Source organism: Fusarium mangiferae, assembly GCF_900044065.1.
Source record: "Fusarium mangiferae strain MRC7560 genome assembly, contig: FMAN_scaffold003, whole genome shotgun sequence".
NCBI lineage: Eukaryota > Fungi > Ascomycota > Sordariomycetes > Hypocreales > Nectriaceae > Fusarium > Fusarium mangiferae.
Genome location: NW_024573923.1, coordinates 1,283,039 through 1,299,176, shown reverse-complemented (window position 1 = coordinate 1,299,176; position 16,138 = coordinate 1,283,039). Strand labels below are relative to the sequence as shown.

Here is a 16,138-nt window from a genome sequence, read left to right as displayed (position 1 = left end):
TCTCTATATCCGTCCAGTGGGTATTATTTTGTCTATAGCCATCCTAATTCATGTCTCAACTCAACCAAAATTTATGGATCAATGTTTGTCATAACCATCTTGGTGATTGTGAACTCGTCGATACCATACTTGCTTCCCTCTCTTCCAAAACCACTCTGCTTAATGCCACCGAAAGGAGCGGCAGGGTCGCTCAGAACGCCTGGGGTTTTGCTGTCAGTGATATGCAATATTCTTGTGTCTGGGAAACTTACCGCAATTTACACCAACCATACCAACCTCTAAGGCTTCAGCCACGCGATAACATCGGTTCACATTGTTGCTGAAGAAATACCCCCCAAGACCAACATCACTGTCATTCGCAAGCTCAATAGCTTCGTCCTCATTGTCGAATGCAAAGAAAGCAGCAACAGGCCCGAAAGTCTCTTCGCTACAGATCTTCATGCCAGGCTTCATGCCAGTTAACATTGTGAGGTCAAAGTAGTTAGGGCCGAGGTGTGGTAGACGCTCGCCTCCGTGAATAAGCTTGGCCCCTTTGGAAAGAGCATCTTCAACATGCTCAGCAGCCTTGGCTACGGCACGACCATGGATGAGAGGACCATGTGTTGTCTTCTCACCAAAGCCGTCACCAACAACAAAGGTCTTGACGACGTCGAGGACCATTTGGACAAACTTGTCATAGATACTGCGGTGCACCAGAATTCGGTTGGCGCAAACGCAAGTTTGACCCGAGTTGCGGAATTTGCAAGCGATCACACCCTTAACAGCCTTATCAAGGTCTGCGTCTTCGAAAACGATGAAAGGAGCGTTTCCGCCCAATTCAAAGGACAATTTCTTGATTGTTGAAGACGATTGGTTCATAAGGAGTCTGCCCACGCCGGTTGACCCTGTGAAGGAGACCTTCTTGACCTTGGGGTGTGTAGTCAAGACCTTGCCCACTTCAGCAGTGTTATCCAAGGCTGTAATAACGTTGACAACGCCGGCAGGAATTCCAGCACGATGTGCGAGCTCAGCCAGAGCAAGAGCTGTCAGAGGAGCCTCAGCGGGAGCCTTAATGACAACAGTACAGCCAGCAGCGAGCGCAGGCCCGGCCTTTCGGGTGATCATGGCAGCGGGAAAGTTCCATGGCGCAATAAGGCCGCAGACACCTACAGGCTGTTTGATGGTGGATAGACGGCATGATGGGTTTGTTGCCTCAATGGTCTCACCATAAATTCTAGGGGCCTCCTCTGAAAACCATTCAAAGAAAGCTGCTGCATAGTTGGCCTCTGTTCTGCCATCTGCCAGAGGCTTGCCGTTCTCAAGGGTGATGAGTCGTGCAATGTCCTCCGAGTTCTCCATCATGAGATCATACCAGCGACGGAGGTACCTGGCCCGCTGGCGAGCCGGGGTCTTACGGTATGTCTTGTATGCGGCATCGGCGGCGGCGATAGCGGCTTCAGTGTCACTGGCGTCGAACTCGGGACAATTCCCAATCTTTTCAAGGGTTGAAGGGTCTGCATAAAGGTAGGTAGCGTTAGTACATGATCTCGGATTTCACGGACACAGGGGCTTGCAGAAGCACTTACTTTCGACAGCAAAGTGCTTCCCAGACTTTGCAGCTACCCATTCACCATTGACGTAACATGCGTTTCTGATGAGGGTAGGATCGGTAAGCTGTAGCGAAGGAATGTGTTTAGTATTGATAACTTCGATAGCTTCGACTGGAAGAGAAGTTGCAAGAATGAGAAATGCGAGCGAGCTGGAATATGACACACCTTTGGAGCTGCCATGATGCTTTTTGACGAACCACGTTTATTCGATAGAGAAGACGTTTGCTAAACAAGGCTGAGACTTTGGATGGCAGAGAAGAGTTTATAGCAGAGTAGATGAGAACCAATTCCTATCTATCAGCTCCCGTCTTTTACGTATGTAGTACTATGTAGATATTTTTGCTTACAACCGTCTCGGACCTCCGCATCGCTTCCGGACGCTTCCTGTCTTGTACATTGGCTACCAAGCAATAACAAATCGGTCCTAAAACACGGCAGTGACCGGCCTCCCAGCTACAAGCCTAGCTGGATCATCACAATATGACAATGGCGATGAGACCTATCTCGGTGAACCTTTGATGCTTGGTGATCCGGCCTCGAGAACCGTTTTTTCAATACACGGCACCGATTGGGAACCGGACCGGCAGGGTGTATATGATGAGTAGAAAGGTGTTTATGATGGAAAAAGTTGCTGGAAGGTGGCAAGATCAGGGGTGTCATTAGCCCGATTCCGAGAAGGGCGTGTGATTTAGAATTTGGCAGAAGTCTATGGAGTCGGAGAAGGAACTAATGGGGAAACATTGTCACGGGATGCTCTTGAGCGTAACTCCAGGCCTTCCTCCTCCTCCTCAGCCTTCGGAACCGAGAGTGCCCTCAAACATGAGAACCGGTGTGGGGGGCCCTTGAGAGCCGATGAACTAAACCCCAGAGGCACCAGTAAAGAATGGGAAGCTTCAGGCGCTCTGATCGTTCAATTCACCTTGCTTAATGTACATAGTACGTAGACTTTTGTTTTATGTAAGACAAAAAGCGTGGCATCCATCCCAGCCTCGTCACCGAAAAATCGATGTCCGGGGAAGACTCTTACTAAATGTTGGGGTAGTAATGCTTTTGATTTCGATGCTTGTGACCGTCGCGAGAAGCACATTGGAAGTTCGATGCCAGTGAACGAGACGCAGTGTTTCTCATTAATTGAGAGAGGACCTCTGTAGTGGTAATAGCACCCCCGAGACGGCAGCATTCCCCCCACGCTGAACAAGAATAGGGTAAAATCCGCCATGACCTCCGCTACAAAATTCGAGGTGCAGCGGTGGCGTCCAAGGTCAGGTCCCGTGAGACATCCCTCTCCTCTCCTCTCCGGCTCTGTGCCGGCCGGCCTCTCGACTCCGGCCCCACGATGTCTCCCTCATGAGCCGCAGGCAATACCTTTCAATTGGCAGGGGTGGGCATATCGAGGCCCTCCATGAACTTTTTTGACCATGTTTGGTAACTTATTAGTGCCACCTCCGATACCGTTGCCAAATGCTATAATAGCTCCTCCCCCAGCTTCGAACTTCACTTCCAATTTCCCCAGGACATCTTATCTCACTTTCCTCTCTCACAAACACAGGATACCTAGAGCAAATTTCCACTTCATTCAGAGAGATCTTTGCAAGCTTCACAATGCCTTCCTTCGTTGAGTCCCCCGTTCGCACGGAGATTCCTGGCCCTGTATCCAAGGCCAGCTCCAAGCGTCTGGATGCCATTTTCGACGCCCGTGCCGTTCACTTCGTTGTCGACTACGACAAGTCTCATGATAACTAGTAAGATCGTATTCCCCAAAGCATGGCAATGTACGAGCTAACTCTTGGAAGCATTGTCGATGTTGATGGCAACAAGTACCTCGATGTCTACGCCCAGATTGCTTCAATCCCTGTGGGATATAACAACGACACTCTGATCGAGGCTGCCAAGTCCCCCGAAATGATCTCCGCTCTCGTCAACCGTCCTGCGATTGGCAACTTTCCTTCTGACCAATGGGTCGATATCCTCCGCAACGGCCTCATGAAAGTCGCTCCCAAGGGCCTCAGCTACATCTTCACTGCTCAGTCTGGATCTGAGGCCAACGAGCTTGCCTACAAGGCTGCTTTCATGCTCTACAGTCGCCGCAAGCGTGGCAACGCTGACTGGAATGAGGAAGAGATCAACTCCTGCCTCGAGAACTCCAAGCCTGGCTCTCCTGAGCTGGCCATCATGAGTTTCAAGAACTCTTTCCACGGCCGTGGTTTCGGTTCCCTCTCCACCACCCGCTCCAAGGCTGTCCACAAGCTCGATATCCCTAGCTTCAACTGGCCCCAGGCCCCCTTTCCTGCTCTCAAGTATCCTCTTGAGGAGCATGTCGAGGAGAACGCGGCCGAGGAGAAGCGATGCTTGGAAGAAGTTGAGCGCATCATGACCACGTGGCATTGCCCCGTTGCAGGTCTCATTGTCGAGCCCATTCAGTCCGAGGGTGGTGACAACCATGCCTCCCCGGCTTTCTTCCAGGGTCTCCGTGACATTACCAAGAAGCACGGATCCGTTCTCATTGCCGACGAGGTGCAGACCGGTTTCGGTGCCACTGGTTCCTTCTGGGGACATGATCACTGGAACCTGACCTCTCCTCCGGACATGGTCACCTTCTCCAAGAAAGCACAGACTGCTGGCTACTTCTTTGGCAACGAGATGCTCATTCCCGATAAGGCTTACCGTCAGTTCAACACCTGGATCGGCGACCCTGCCCGTGTCATCATGTGCAAGGCTGTCATCCAGGAGATTCTTGACAAGAAGCTTGTTGAGCAGACGGCTCGCGTGGGCACTCACCTTTATGCCGAGCTTGCGCGCCTTGCTGCCAAATACCCTGAACACATCCAGAACCTCCGTGGAAAAGACCAGGGCACTTTCATTGCTTTCGATACCAAGGACCCTGCAGGTCTCGTTCGCTCCATGCGCCATATCGGTGTGAACATTGGTACATGCGGCAAGAACACTGTCCGCCTCCGACCTATGCTCATCTTCCAAGAGGAGCACATTCCTATTCTCATCAATGCCTTTGACAAGGTTATTGGCGCTCTGTAAGCTGGATTTAGCAAGAACATCGAAATGGGTTTGGGTTTCTACGCATCATGCCTTCTACTAGCGTTGCATTGATTTTAGTTCACATTTGTCAAAAGGGTTATTCTGAGTATCGGGGGAAAAAGAAAAGAGTTATCATACTGGTAATACACTAGGTGTGGAAACAGACAGGTGTCTTTGCAAACGGAACCGGATCACACAGGGCGTTTACCAAGGTTACTGGAACTTCAAAAGAATTACGACTACTTCAACATGGGCCTTTGACCGCCTTTGCCATGAAAAAAATGTGATGTAAAACAACAGAATTGATACATTATAGTCTCATGGAGACACAACAAGACCTGTTGAGCTGAGAACCTATCTTCCCGAAGTCACCAAGACCGGGCCCGATTTACGATCATACAGAGGTTCGTGTGAATGTCAGGGAGAGAAAGCCGCACTCCTAAAGTGAGCCATTGAGCAATAATGAGCTGCAGGTTGGTGGATATCTCACGTCACCTTGGATACCGGCATTAACCGATATACCACGCGTCTCTCGGCAAGCTCTACATCTTTCATTTCTGATTCTCTGTGTGTTATCTCTTTAGATATCATCTGCCAAGTGGCGAGGTGACCTGTCACATAAGATATGCTTAGACGAATGGCATTGACACCGCCATATAATTCGGAAATAGTTGAGAAAATTTGGCCAGAGCTGTAGAAGTTCTAGGGCCAAGTTCACTAAAGAATTTTCAAATTCATGATGTTTTCTGGGATTTCACCGTACTCTTTGGCACCCACACACTACCTGCCATCATTGTGCTCGATTTTGACGATATGATGGCGGCTGGATAATTGATACTGATTCCGTCTCGCTCCAGGATCCGCTAGAGTTCTCCTCAGTGAACCAGGTGTGTTATTGTAGCATGCCACCGGACCAGGGATGAACTGTTCAGATGCATGTGGTGGCTTGCAGTAGCAGGTAACAGAAGTACAGTATGGTTGCAGTCATCAAAGCGGTAGTTCGGCGGTTGCATACAGGCACCGGAGTGATCGGGCAAACCCGATATTCAATGCTAAAGCAGTCAGAAAACATCCATGTCGGTTTATACCGGCTGAGGAAGCGCTTCGACCAAGTGTTGGGAGGCTGCCTGCTAACGCAAGATGCAATCTAAAGATCCAAGTTTCTTTTTCTCAGCCCCTGCCATTGATCCTTCGACAGAGGACCATGACGACTCATTGGCTACAGGATCTTCTGCCTTGTTGGAGTCAATCCTATTATTCGAAAGGGGAGTTGGTCTCTACATAGCTCTGCAGGTCAGGTTCGAGGTAAACACAAAAAGGGAGGCGAGGACTATACAGTAGACCATTTATGCGAGCCATTCGCAGGCGAAGACATTCCCGTTGAAAAAGACCAATTGTAACAATATTGCTTACAGTATTTAGTTTGACAATTCCCGGATTGCCAAAACGAGCAGCCGAGCGTGCTGGCCCAGGCCGTTGATAGACCTGACGACGTTGAATAGCGAGGACCATTGGTCCTTTCTTCGGAACCGATCATATCGCCTAAATCAGTTAGCTTGTTATGTACATGGCAAAAATAATGTTATCCATTGTACATTGTATACATGAGGAAGAAAGCGCATAAGATGGCGTTGGTCTTGGCCGAGTGGAAGAAGATCTACACATGACATCTGCACCAGTGAGTTGTGACCAGGAGTTGACAGCCTGCAAGATCTCGCCGATTCGTCACCGTGCTCATCTTATCGAATCAAAAGCTGTCAACCCCGCAAACCCGAGGCATGGTCATTGGGTGTTTCTGGCTGAGCCCTGGCCTTAAATGTGTTCTTGATAGGCTATAAGCAAATAGCACTCTCCTTGACCGATATACGCCTGTCCCAGCCAGTCCAAAAAAAAAAGGTAGGGCGTTGGTGGTCTGTGTACCTGCGAAACATCAATGGGTCCTTAGGGACCAAGGCTGGCTTGTCGATCAAAGCGGCACAAGCTTTGCCCATTAATGGCAATAGAAGATTGCTGACCAATTAATGCTCTTTGCTAACGACGAAAAGAGTGAACGTCTCGGTGAATTTACTACTGAGGTATGCTGTTGAAAAATATGCACAGATCATGTATAGATAGCCGCGTTCAACGCTGTCTCTCTCGTTACATCGTAAACATGAGCAAACTACATACCTAGGATTCAGCAGAACTAGTCTAACCATAACAAGGTAGTTGCCAATGTAGACTACCTGATGGTAGCCAGTACCATAGCTTTGGTTGAAGAGGTTCTCCATAACTCGACCCATGTCTGTTCCATGTGGCATCTTCCCCCAGCTTTACATTGTATAGCATCATTCGCCCGGCTTAGGGAACCCTTCGGTTTTGTTCGTAATTTCCTAGGTCCTCTTGTAGCAAGAGGAGAGCATCCTGTGATCTTGATGCACGCATTGCCGATAGTGGTCGCCAGTTATCAAGGACTTGTACGGAGTATTGTAGTTCACTTGAATTCGCCCCGCTCCGCCCCGCCCCGCTGTCGCATGCTTCAAGGCCACAGGCCATGCTCAAGGCTTATGATCCTGTATTCTTTGCATGTGTGTCGTACACAGACTGTTTGTCATCTGCACAAGGTGCAAGGACGTGACTCTGCATCGCTTTTCACCTTGCTTTTTCTCGACCTAGGCACAAGTTCTTCCCTGTCCGCATCTCGACAAAGACCCACATACGGAGAGACACATGGGTAAGCTGAGAGACTCCTTCAAGAGTCAGTGTCCGTGACATCCCCTTCTTTCAAGTTAAATACATGCCTTTTGCATACGGATGACACAAAGAGAACCCCAGTAGCTTGATACTCACTTACTGAACTACCAAGCCATATGCTTCATCCCTTTCGCGAAGAGGTTCCTGTCTGTCTGTCGACAATGCCACTCTAACACTACTTCAATGGATCGGGATCGACCACCAACGGCATAATGCACAGCACGGTACCTAAGGAGCTGGCCGAGACCTTTTCGTGCGTACGTGCGTGTGTAAAAGAAAAAGCAAAGTTAATGCCTCTTCACTCACTGTAATCAATTGGCGTTGCGCGCCAACCAGCTTGTCTCGTCAACTAAGGTATCGTGTACCTGTAGTGGCATCAGAGCATCAAGCCAGTGTGACTGTGTGTGTATAGTTTGTTAGCGCTATCTTCCAACATCGGGCTCTGAAGGTCTTTGCTTTAGTCTCAGACGAAATATATGCCCTTCATCACATGCTATAAAACATGCACCTTATCCTTTCATCTGGAGTTTGTCGTGCAGGTTACTTAGTTATTGGGCTGATGCCCTTATACCATTGCGTCGCAAACAAAACGTCGAATTATGAGCTCAGGTACTTGGCCTATTCTGCTTCTGTCTCTTACCATCGTCTCAGACTCAAAGGCGTGGGCAAGCGAATTACATTCTGCGGTTCCGCCAACTGCACTAAAATAGACGCTAGCTCCCCGCGTCTTACCTTACTTGAACTCTTCAGCTCCTCTCTTCTGTTTGACCTTGAGCTTCCACCTTATTTGTTCAGCGATTAACATGGCGTTGCTCTAAGAAGTTCCTCTCAGGCGCGTGGTTTCTCGAATTGCAACAAGCGAAAGACACGATAGAAATTTTAACCTAAACTGCCGAAGCTCAGAACAAATCCTCGCTTGCATCGCTGAAGCCTGCAATAGGTTCTCCTGGAAGACTGGCTGTTGTCACCCAGCTAGTCGCTGCCATTCCTGTGCATCCACCACAGGGTCTTGGATGGAGCCACTAAGTCGCTTTTCAAGCCTCGATCTACCTGTACGTGGGCCATAAAACCACTTCAAGCTCGATCCGCCAATTTGAACCATCAATCCTACCCCCAATTATTACCGACTCCTCGAACTCAGCAAGTCCCTTAACACGATTGCTTCGCCGCACCTCACGGCCTCCCAAGCATTTTGCTGGGATCTACGGGCCTCCCGCCGCTCGAGGTCCCAGGAGCAGGAGTCTATCCGCTCCGCCGCCGCAAACCGGCCCCGCGCCGACTCGCGCAATCCGAAGAACGGGAGATGGATAAGCAACAACAGACTGTGCAGAAGAGCCGGCAGCGCCGCGAAGCCGAGAGAGAACGCAAGCGAGCACTCCGAGCGTACGTCCACTAAACCTTTGATTCGCTCCGCTACTGTGCGTCGTCTCTGGCGCAGACAAACCGGAGCATGTGTTTCTACGGCCCTCTCCTTTCCCTCAGGTTCCGGATGTGACCAGCTCTGATTCACTTGCCTCCCGCTTATGTCTTACCGTCATTGACTGTTCTGGTTTCCACATGCTGATTGACCGTGTTCTGTAGCTGCGACGGCTGCCGACGACAGAAGGAGAAATGCGACGGTGGTGTACCATGCCGAAGATGTACGCGCCTACATCGCCAATGCGAGTTCCTAGGCCCGACTGCCAGAGATGCCGAAGGAGGTGATGGCGCATCGAGGTGAGTCGTAATAGCATCGCCGCATACCATTCCATGTTTTCAAGCTTGCTGACGCATATGAGGTTAGGAATCGCCCCGGTCCAGGCAACGCTGAGCTCCTTCAGCGCGCTTCTTATATGGAGAAGATTATTACCCATTATGCTGGAAGTGTCTCTCTTGATACGGAATCATTGAAGGCTATGGCTGAGTCCATCGACAACAAGAACTTCGACGCTAATCAAGTTAAACGACAAGCTCCAATTATGGATTCTCCAGGCTCTGACTTTCTGGGGGCAGAAGATGAGAACTATACTGTCCAGCCACTGGATAATAACACTACTCGTAAGACCGACTCCTAATATTCAACATCCACAAGTAACTGACCAATATCGCTCATAGACTATTCAGGCGAGTTCTCTCACTGGAACTTCTCAATGAGAATCAAACAATGGATTGAACAATGCGTACCAGAGCGCCATGTATGTTGCTCCAGCCTTTCTTGTAAGAACGAATAACTTAGATCTTCGCTAGGATGCACCAGGCCCTCTCAGTTTCAAAGAGTATTATCGAGCAGAGGAGCTCCAGTCAGCGAATAACACGCAGGCATCACTTTCTGCACTGCCTCCTCGATATGTCGCCGAGTTCCTGGTCCAGGCTTTCTATAAGCATGCCGAGACCAACTACTTCTATGTTGAGCGTGGGTGGCTCGCTGAACAGATCGACCTAATTTACCAAAACCCTGGGGCTTTATCTCGTCGCGAAGTGGGGACGCTCTGCATGATTTGGATCATCTTTGCGATTGGAACTCAGTACGCATATCTCGATTCGATCTCAGGAAGAGATGCCCATGGCAAGTCGAACGATTCAAGCCCTTTCTCCGAGGATACAATAGGTGTTATGTTCTATCAACAAGCCTGCAAGCTCGTTCCTGATGTCATCACTGTTGCATCACTGGAGAGTGTCCAGGCTATTCTTCTCATTGGGATCTATACCCTGCCACTTGACGCCTCAGGGTTATCGTACATTTATCTTAACCTCGCGGTCAAGCTCGCGATCCAGAATGGCATGCACAGGAAGTGGCCTGCCGGGGGACTTGATCCTTACGTTCGTGAAACCCGGAACCGTGTATGGTGGACAGCCTATACGACAGAGAAGTATGTTTATTGACTGTATATTTGACTTCCTGGAAACTAACCTCTGCAGACGGGTTGGTATCTACCACGGACGGCCTTTATCTATTCTGAGTAAAGATGTCGATGCAGAGATGCCCACTGATCGGCCGGACATTATGCCATCAAGCCCTACAAATGTTGCGCACATGCTTGCAACGTTGCGGCTGAATCAGGCGCTTGGTAAGATTGCGCATGAGATGTATGCACTTGCACTATTCTGAGCCGTGTTTTCAACAAGCTAATCGTCATTGGTAGCTCTGTTCTTCGAACGGCACAGAAACATGAGATGAATGAAGGTTTGCAACGGGTCATCGATATGAAGGAGGAGCTTCGAAGGTGGTGGGACGCACTGCCCGAAACCGCGTTCCACGAAGAAGTCAATCCTCAAAACCCTATTACACGTGCAGATACGCACCTCAAACTAGAGTATTGCCTGCTGCGAATGTACGCCGGGCGGCCCTTCATCTTACCTCGTGAAGTCGTGCGTGGTAACGCGAGCACGTCGAGTTCGCCCGCTGATTCAAACAACCAAAGACCCAACACACCTCATAAGTCCAATCCTCGGTCGATTCTGGTTGCGGACTGTGTGGAGGCTGCATTGACCATAATCGACACATGCCATCTTCTTCAAAGCACGATTGGTCTTGCACGGGCATCATACACGGAATTCAGTTCTTGTCGTGCTGCTCTCCTGGTCATCATCACTCAGTGCCTGCAGAAGAAGACGGATAGGCTACGTGACGCTCTGCGCACTGGTATGGCTATGATCAAGGAGATGTCAGCGGGTGGAGAATCGGCCCGTTCTGAAGCATCCCTGATCGAAGTTTTTGAACGTGCTATCTCGCGACTTGATGCCACAGCTGATTCCTCCGGTCGAGAAACTGACTACTCGCGGTTCAAGAAATGGGAATTGCTTTGGAAGAATGACGTGCCTCTTCAGGACTTCAGGCAAGAAGAATCACCCGAGACTTCCTTGCCGCTACCTCAAAATCCAAATACATTTTGGAGAGGAAGCACAGGTACGACTACTCGACCTGGTATGCCAACGATGCAGGCTCCGAGCCCTTTTGTGGGAATGGATGCCAACTTTCCCTCGGTACCCCAGGTCATGGATGAGTTTTCTACGCTCTTTGGATACGGGTTCGGTCCTAGTCCTGACAGTATGGCCGGCACAGCTAACGGAGGCATGTGGATGGGCCCATGAAATTCCACGCATGCCTCTTTCAAGTGGATTACTCCACGTTCTTGAAGGAGAATGAAGGATATATCACAAGTTGTTCGGGCATGTTTCCATTGCCGTGGCTGTACGGCTGAGATGCCGAGAAAGCATACCATCGGAGTATCAGACTTGCCCAGCCCACGTACTCATTGTCAGCATAGCTCTGCTACGGGACAATATTCTGCGGAGGGCCCGGATAACAACAAGACTGCTGGTTTGAGGTACAACATAACTTCCGGTATTTGCTCGCATTATCAAAGCAATCTTGGCTCTGTTGTACATTATGAAACATAAGGCCATTGCCTCACTCTTCGGGCACCATGACCTCATCAGCTGTCTTCGGTTCTGCCCTGCCAAGTCGGTTTCAACAGAACGGATATTGCAATAGCAAACACGCGGGCTGGAACGCCACTGCTTGAAAAGTATGAGGAAACACAAACCGTATTTTTCTTTCTTTCTTGATTAACCAATACCACTGGTTTTAATCTAAAACTTGTTATATTCCTCAAATTGCCTTGAGTACTTACAAGCAACCGCCACGAGAGGTCTTTGACCAATGACCTCAAACTCAACGGTGATGAACGACAGTTTGTACTGGCGCAAGCCAGAAAGAAAGAGATCATCCTGGTGAAAAGCAAGTGCACACTTTCGCATACCAAAAGTGAATACTCTAGTTATTCGCACCGATACCATTGCGCATCGTTCAAATCCGACAACCTGCCTCTATACCCAATGCACTCAAAGCCTAATGGCTAGAAGGGGGGGAAAGCAGGAGATGTTTATGGCGATAAGGCAAGCATCATCATAGATTAGGCTGATAAATAAACTACTGTTACAAATTCCGTACCCGTACACGAAACCGCCATGGTAATATGCATATTTTCACTGTTGGCTCTTAAACCAGCCCATTTATACAAGGAAATGAGTGCTCTAGGCACGCTGTGTCTGTCGCTTCTGAGATCTGCGCATCTCCTTCTCTCTCTCCTTCTCGAGGTATCGCTTTTGCGCCTTTGCATCAAGACCCTTGAGCTCAGCATCACGCTTAGCCTTGCGGGCCTTTTCCTTCTCAAGAAGGAGTTCCTCTTGGCGTTGGCTCTCAGCGGTCTTCTTAAGCTCACTGATGGCATGCTCACGGGTGCTGCGGACTTTCTTGGAAACCTCAGGGCGGAAATGGGCAACCTTGACAAGAACATCGGGAAGCTGGAGAAAGTGAGAGAAGAGAGGCAGAAGATTGTCGTAATTGACATTGGAAGGGAGGGCGTACTTCAGGAAGAGTCGCTTGCGGGGAGTCGTCTCCTCAAGGGTAGCAGGCTTATCGACAGGCTGATCGGAGATAATTAGGTACTCGAACACGTCACCGGCGGCTTGAACAGCGGCAATGAGCTCAGGGGTAAGGAGCGTGTCAGTGATCTCGGCGCTCTCGCTCATGACAGTGAGCCAAGCGGGAAGCTTAGGGTTATCCTTGGTGAAGGTGAGAGACACATCATATCGGTCGTCGCGGACGCGACGCATGACGTCTTTGTGCACAACACCCCAAACAAAACCATCGTAGGTGCTCTTAGCATCCTTGGCGCGGATTTCAGAAGCACCAGGAGCAGAGGGGACTGTAAGACTCTCCTTGCCATCAAAGGGGTAGGTCAGAACCTCGACGGCATCCTTAGGCGCATCAACAGTCTCGACGAAAAAGCTTGCGACATGCTCGAAGCCGTTGACAATTGGGTTGAACTTCTTGGTCAGAGTGAGCTTGAAGTCGGTGAAAGCCGTGTTCTGTCGACCAGTAGCGTACGTTGCAAACTCAAAGAGGGACTTCTCCTTGATGAGTGTATCGGGATTGACATCTTCGTTGTCCAAGGTGGGTACACCACCGAAGCCGACAAGAGCATACTCCTTCTGGAGAACGGGGGCGTGAGCACGAATCCAAGCCTTGGCCCTAGAGCGATTGCGACGAGCGCCAATCATATGAAGGAGGAAGATAAAACTCGAGATGAGGAGAATGATGCCCTCAAGCCTGAACTCGGAAAGGGAGTGACGCTCGTGGACATTGTACCACTTGGTGTATGGAACAGCCGTAGCGGCAGCGGCAGCAGCACTTCCAGCTGTCGCATCCTGTGTAGCGGCCTCAGGAGCTGGATTGGGAGCCTCGGCGAAGTCTGCGAAGTCTAGACGAGGATGCCGCGTGTCAGTCATGATATTCAATTCCACTCTTTGCGCGTCGCAATATTGCGCAATTGTCAAATACTTAGAGTATTTGGTGAGACTAACCGGAATCTGGACTCGCAGGCTCGGGGGCCTTTGCACCTCCAAAGGCGTTCTTCAAGAAAGATGCCATTTCGAGTCTTGGGCAGGGGGATTAAGAGGTCGTGGCGGAGGAGGGGAAGAAGCGAAGAGAGCAAGAGGCCACGGCGTAAGGAGGCAAAGAAATAGGCGATGTGGGTGATGCGGAGAGCTTACCTTCCAATAGCTTGGCAAGGTGGAGACGAACCTAACTGATGGCATCTTGAGGCTAAGCTGTAAAGGGCATCTGAACTCAATTGTTGATTACCTACCTAGCTTCTTCATGAGTTTCCTTATTAACATGGATGTATCACCAGAGCTGTACATACTTGGATCAAGACAAAGAGGAATGCTTTGACCGTTATAATCCCGGTATGGACTACATTGCGTGCCTAGTTGACTGAAGTCCCAGTAGCAGGAAAGTTGGCATGCACCATGCAAATTAATGCTAGCTATACATTGACACTTAAAGGGAATCAAATCGTGGATTGCGAAATTCCTGGTATTTTATTATCAAATTAGGTTATCGGCCTTATTATATTTGCGTTTTCATAGATAGTTCTTGGTGGTGTAATACCTTGCTTCTATTCTTCTTGGCTCCAATGAAGCCCATACAGCAAGCAAATAACTTTTCAAAAAGCTTCTGGGTCTCTAAAATTTGAACCGACAGACTTGAAACTCCTTTGTAAACTAATAGCACGTCCTTTAATGAGGTTACCATGAGTTGGACGTTGTATTTTGTGACAGGTAGGTATTTGCATTGTTACAGATATAGAGACGCAAGGAAAATTGTGAAATGAATTTCCAGTGCCTAGGTTTGGACACATAAAATGGCGTATACTCCTTGTTCAGAAAGTCGGTCAGTGCGTGCGCATAAGATCTATTGAGATCATGTAAAACAGAGGCTGGATATCTGATCTCTGCTCACAGAGATGCCTTTGCCTTCAAGGCGCCATCCAACACCCCATCAAGCCATTTCGTGATATGCTGGTTCACAGCCTCAGAAGCCTGCCATAACGCCCAGTGAGACGCTTTGACCTCCTCTCGAGTTAAGTTGGCAAAGGCTGAGTCCATTCCCTTGGACATAGACGGCGGGAGAGCCGAATCGTCAGTTGCAGTGATAAACAAAGCTGGCATCTCGAACTTGTGGCCACCCTTCTTCGCCACCTCTGCATCGTCGCGGTGGTTGAGCTCCTGCATGCGGTAATAGTTTAGAGGGCCACGCAGCTCAGGGGGTGCTTTCGAGGCATATTCTTTGGCATAGTAGTCCAGCTCCTCCTTACTGACAAGTGGCGAGGGACCGAGTTCCGGTAGCTTATCGAAGTAGATACCGTCCTTGGCAGAGAACCCAAGATTACCACTGGGTGTGCGGCCGCCATACAGGGCATTCAAGAACTGCCGGATCTTTTCCTCTCCTTGGAGACGCGATTGAACCTCGGGGCCCTTGAACTGTAGCTGGTAGCTAAAGTTGAGCAGATGGCCACTCTGAATGATAGCCTCGAGGGGGACAAAGGTCTCTCTGGGCTGCATGTAAGGTGTGCAGACACTGAAGACACTCTTGATCAATTGAGGATACCAGCAGGCGGCCTTCCACACAATAGCACCACCCCAATCGTGTCCACCAAGAATGATCTGTCCATCCTCTCCGACGTACTTCCGAGCCAACTCGTTAATATCGGCTGAAAGGCTCTTGTATGTGTACTCCTCAAGCGACTCTGGAGCATCAGTACCGCCATATCCCACCATGTCGGGGACAATGACCCTGAATCCTAGGGACATAAGGTAGGGAACCTGATAGCGCCAGCCAAATCCAAGATCTGGAAAGCCATGGATGAGAACTATTGTCTCCAGCGGGGTACCCTCAGGCTCTCCAACAATGTACTTGTAGTTTTTACCCCGAATCTGGGCAGTCTCGGTCTTGACCCGAGAGTCGTTTGGCGCAAGCTTATCAGGAGCCATACTGAATAACTTGCCGTCCCGTGTTCTTTGTGCGGTCTGTTAAGATTGTTAATGGTTGTAAAGCTCGAGGTTTAAATGAAGTTGCCTGTCCGTGTGGGGGAGCCAGTTGGTGTTGAATTACATCATGCTGGAATACAGTACTCACTTTCGCGTTGTGAATGACTCGTAAGTCCCTTGTCCAGCTGAATTCTTACAAAGAAAGTACCAGTCACCTGCAACGACCGAGATCGCAAATGTATAATCAGTTCTGTTAACTCGAGACTGCACGGCGCAAAACCACTCTATATAACACGAGTTTGATCCTGGCTCCTGGCCAGCTATGATGAATGTGCTGTAGGGTGGAGTCCGAGTAAACCGAGGCATGAACGGGAGGACTTCCTAATTTAGGATAATTGGACTGCGAATCGCGGCTAAGAGATACATATCTTGCCACTGTTGCTGTTGCGTTACACCAACCAACGAAG

The 16,138-nt window shown here is 49.5% G+C and overlaps 5 protein-coding genes across 5 annotated transcripts; 2 read left to right on the top strand and 3 right to left on the bottom strand.

The window, feature by feature from the left end:
- Nucleotides 1-71: 71 nt before the first annotated feature.
- On the bottom strand, nucleotides 72-1,769 carry FMAN_04676 (putative UGA2-succinate semialdehyde dehydrogenase; the record flags this gene model as incomplete). The annotated part of the gene is made up of 4 exons (XM_041828588.1): nucleotides 72-199; nucleotides 252-1,493; nucleotides 1,566-1,653; nucleotides 1,755-1,769. The coding sequence occupies 4 exons, from the start codon at nucleotides 1,767-1,769 to the stop codon at nucleotides 72-74; spliced, it is 1,473 nt and encodes a 490-aa protein (XP_041679436.1).
- A 1,422-nt stretch (nucleotides 1,770-3,191) lies between these two features.
- Nucleotides 3,192-4,622, top strand: FMAN_04677 (putative UGA1-4-aminobutyrate aminotransferase (GABA transaminase); the record flags this gene model as incomplete). The annotated part of the gene is made up of 2 exons (XM_041828587.1): nucleotides 3,192-3,331; nucleotides 3,383-4,622. 2 exons carry the CDS (start codon nucleotides 3,192-3,194, stop codon nucleotides 4,620-4,622), a joined length of 1,380 nt encoding a protein of 459 aa, XP_041679435.1.
- Nucleotides 4,623-8,658: 4,036 nt separating this feature from the next.
- On the top strand, nucleotides 8,659-11,426 carry FMAN_04678 (uncharacterized protein; the record flags this gene model as incomplete). The annotated part of the gene is made up of 7 exons (XM_041828585.1): nucleotides 8,659-8,738; nucleotides 8,937-9,071; nucleotides 9,139-9,392; nucleotides 9,450-9,529; nucleotides 9,582-10,204; nucleotides 10,254-10,421; nucleotides 10,478-11,426. The coding sequence occupies 7 exons, from the start codon at nucleotides 8,659-8,661 to the stop codon at nucleotides 11,424-11,426; spliced, it is 2,289 nt and encodes a 762-aa protein (XP_041679434.1).
- Nucleotides 11,427-12,371: 945 nt separating this feature from the next.
- On the bottom strand, nucleotides 12,372-13,770 carry FMAN_04679 (uncharacterized protein; the record flags this gene model as incomplete). The annotated part of the gene is made up of 2 exons (XM_041828584.1): nucleotides 12,372-13,600; nucleotides 13,704-13,770. The coding sequence occupies 2 exons, from the start codon at nucleotides 13,768-13,770 to the stop codon at nucleotides 12,372-12,374; spliced, it is 1,296 nt and encodes a 431-aa protein (XP_041679433.1).
- Nucleotides 13,771-14,639: 869 nt separating this feature from the next.
- On the bottom strand, nucleotides 14,640-15,674 carry FMAN_04680 (uncharacterized protein; the record flags this gene model as incomplete). Its single annotated transcript, XM_041828583.1, has 1 exon — nucleotides 14,640-15,674. One exon carries the CDS (start codon nucleotides 15,672-15,674, stop codon nucleotides 14,640-14,642), a length of 1,035 nt encoding a protein of 344 aa, XP_041679432.1.
- Between the last annotated feature and the right edge of the window lie 464 nt (nucleotides 15,675-16,138).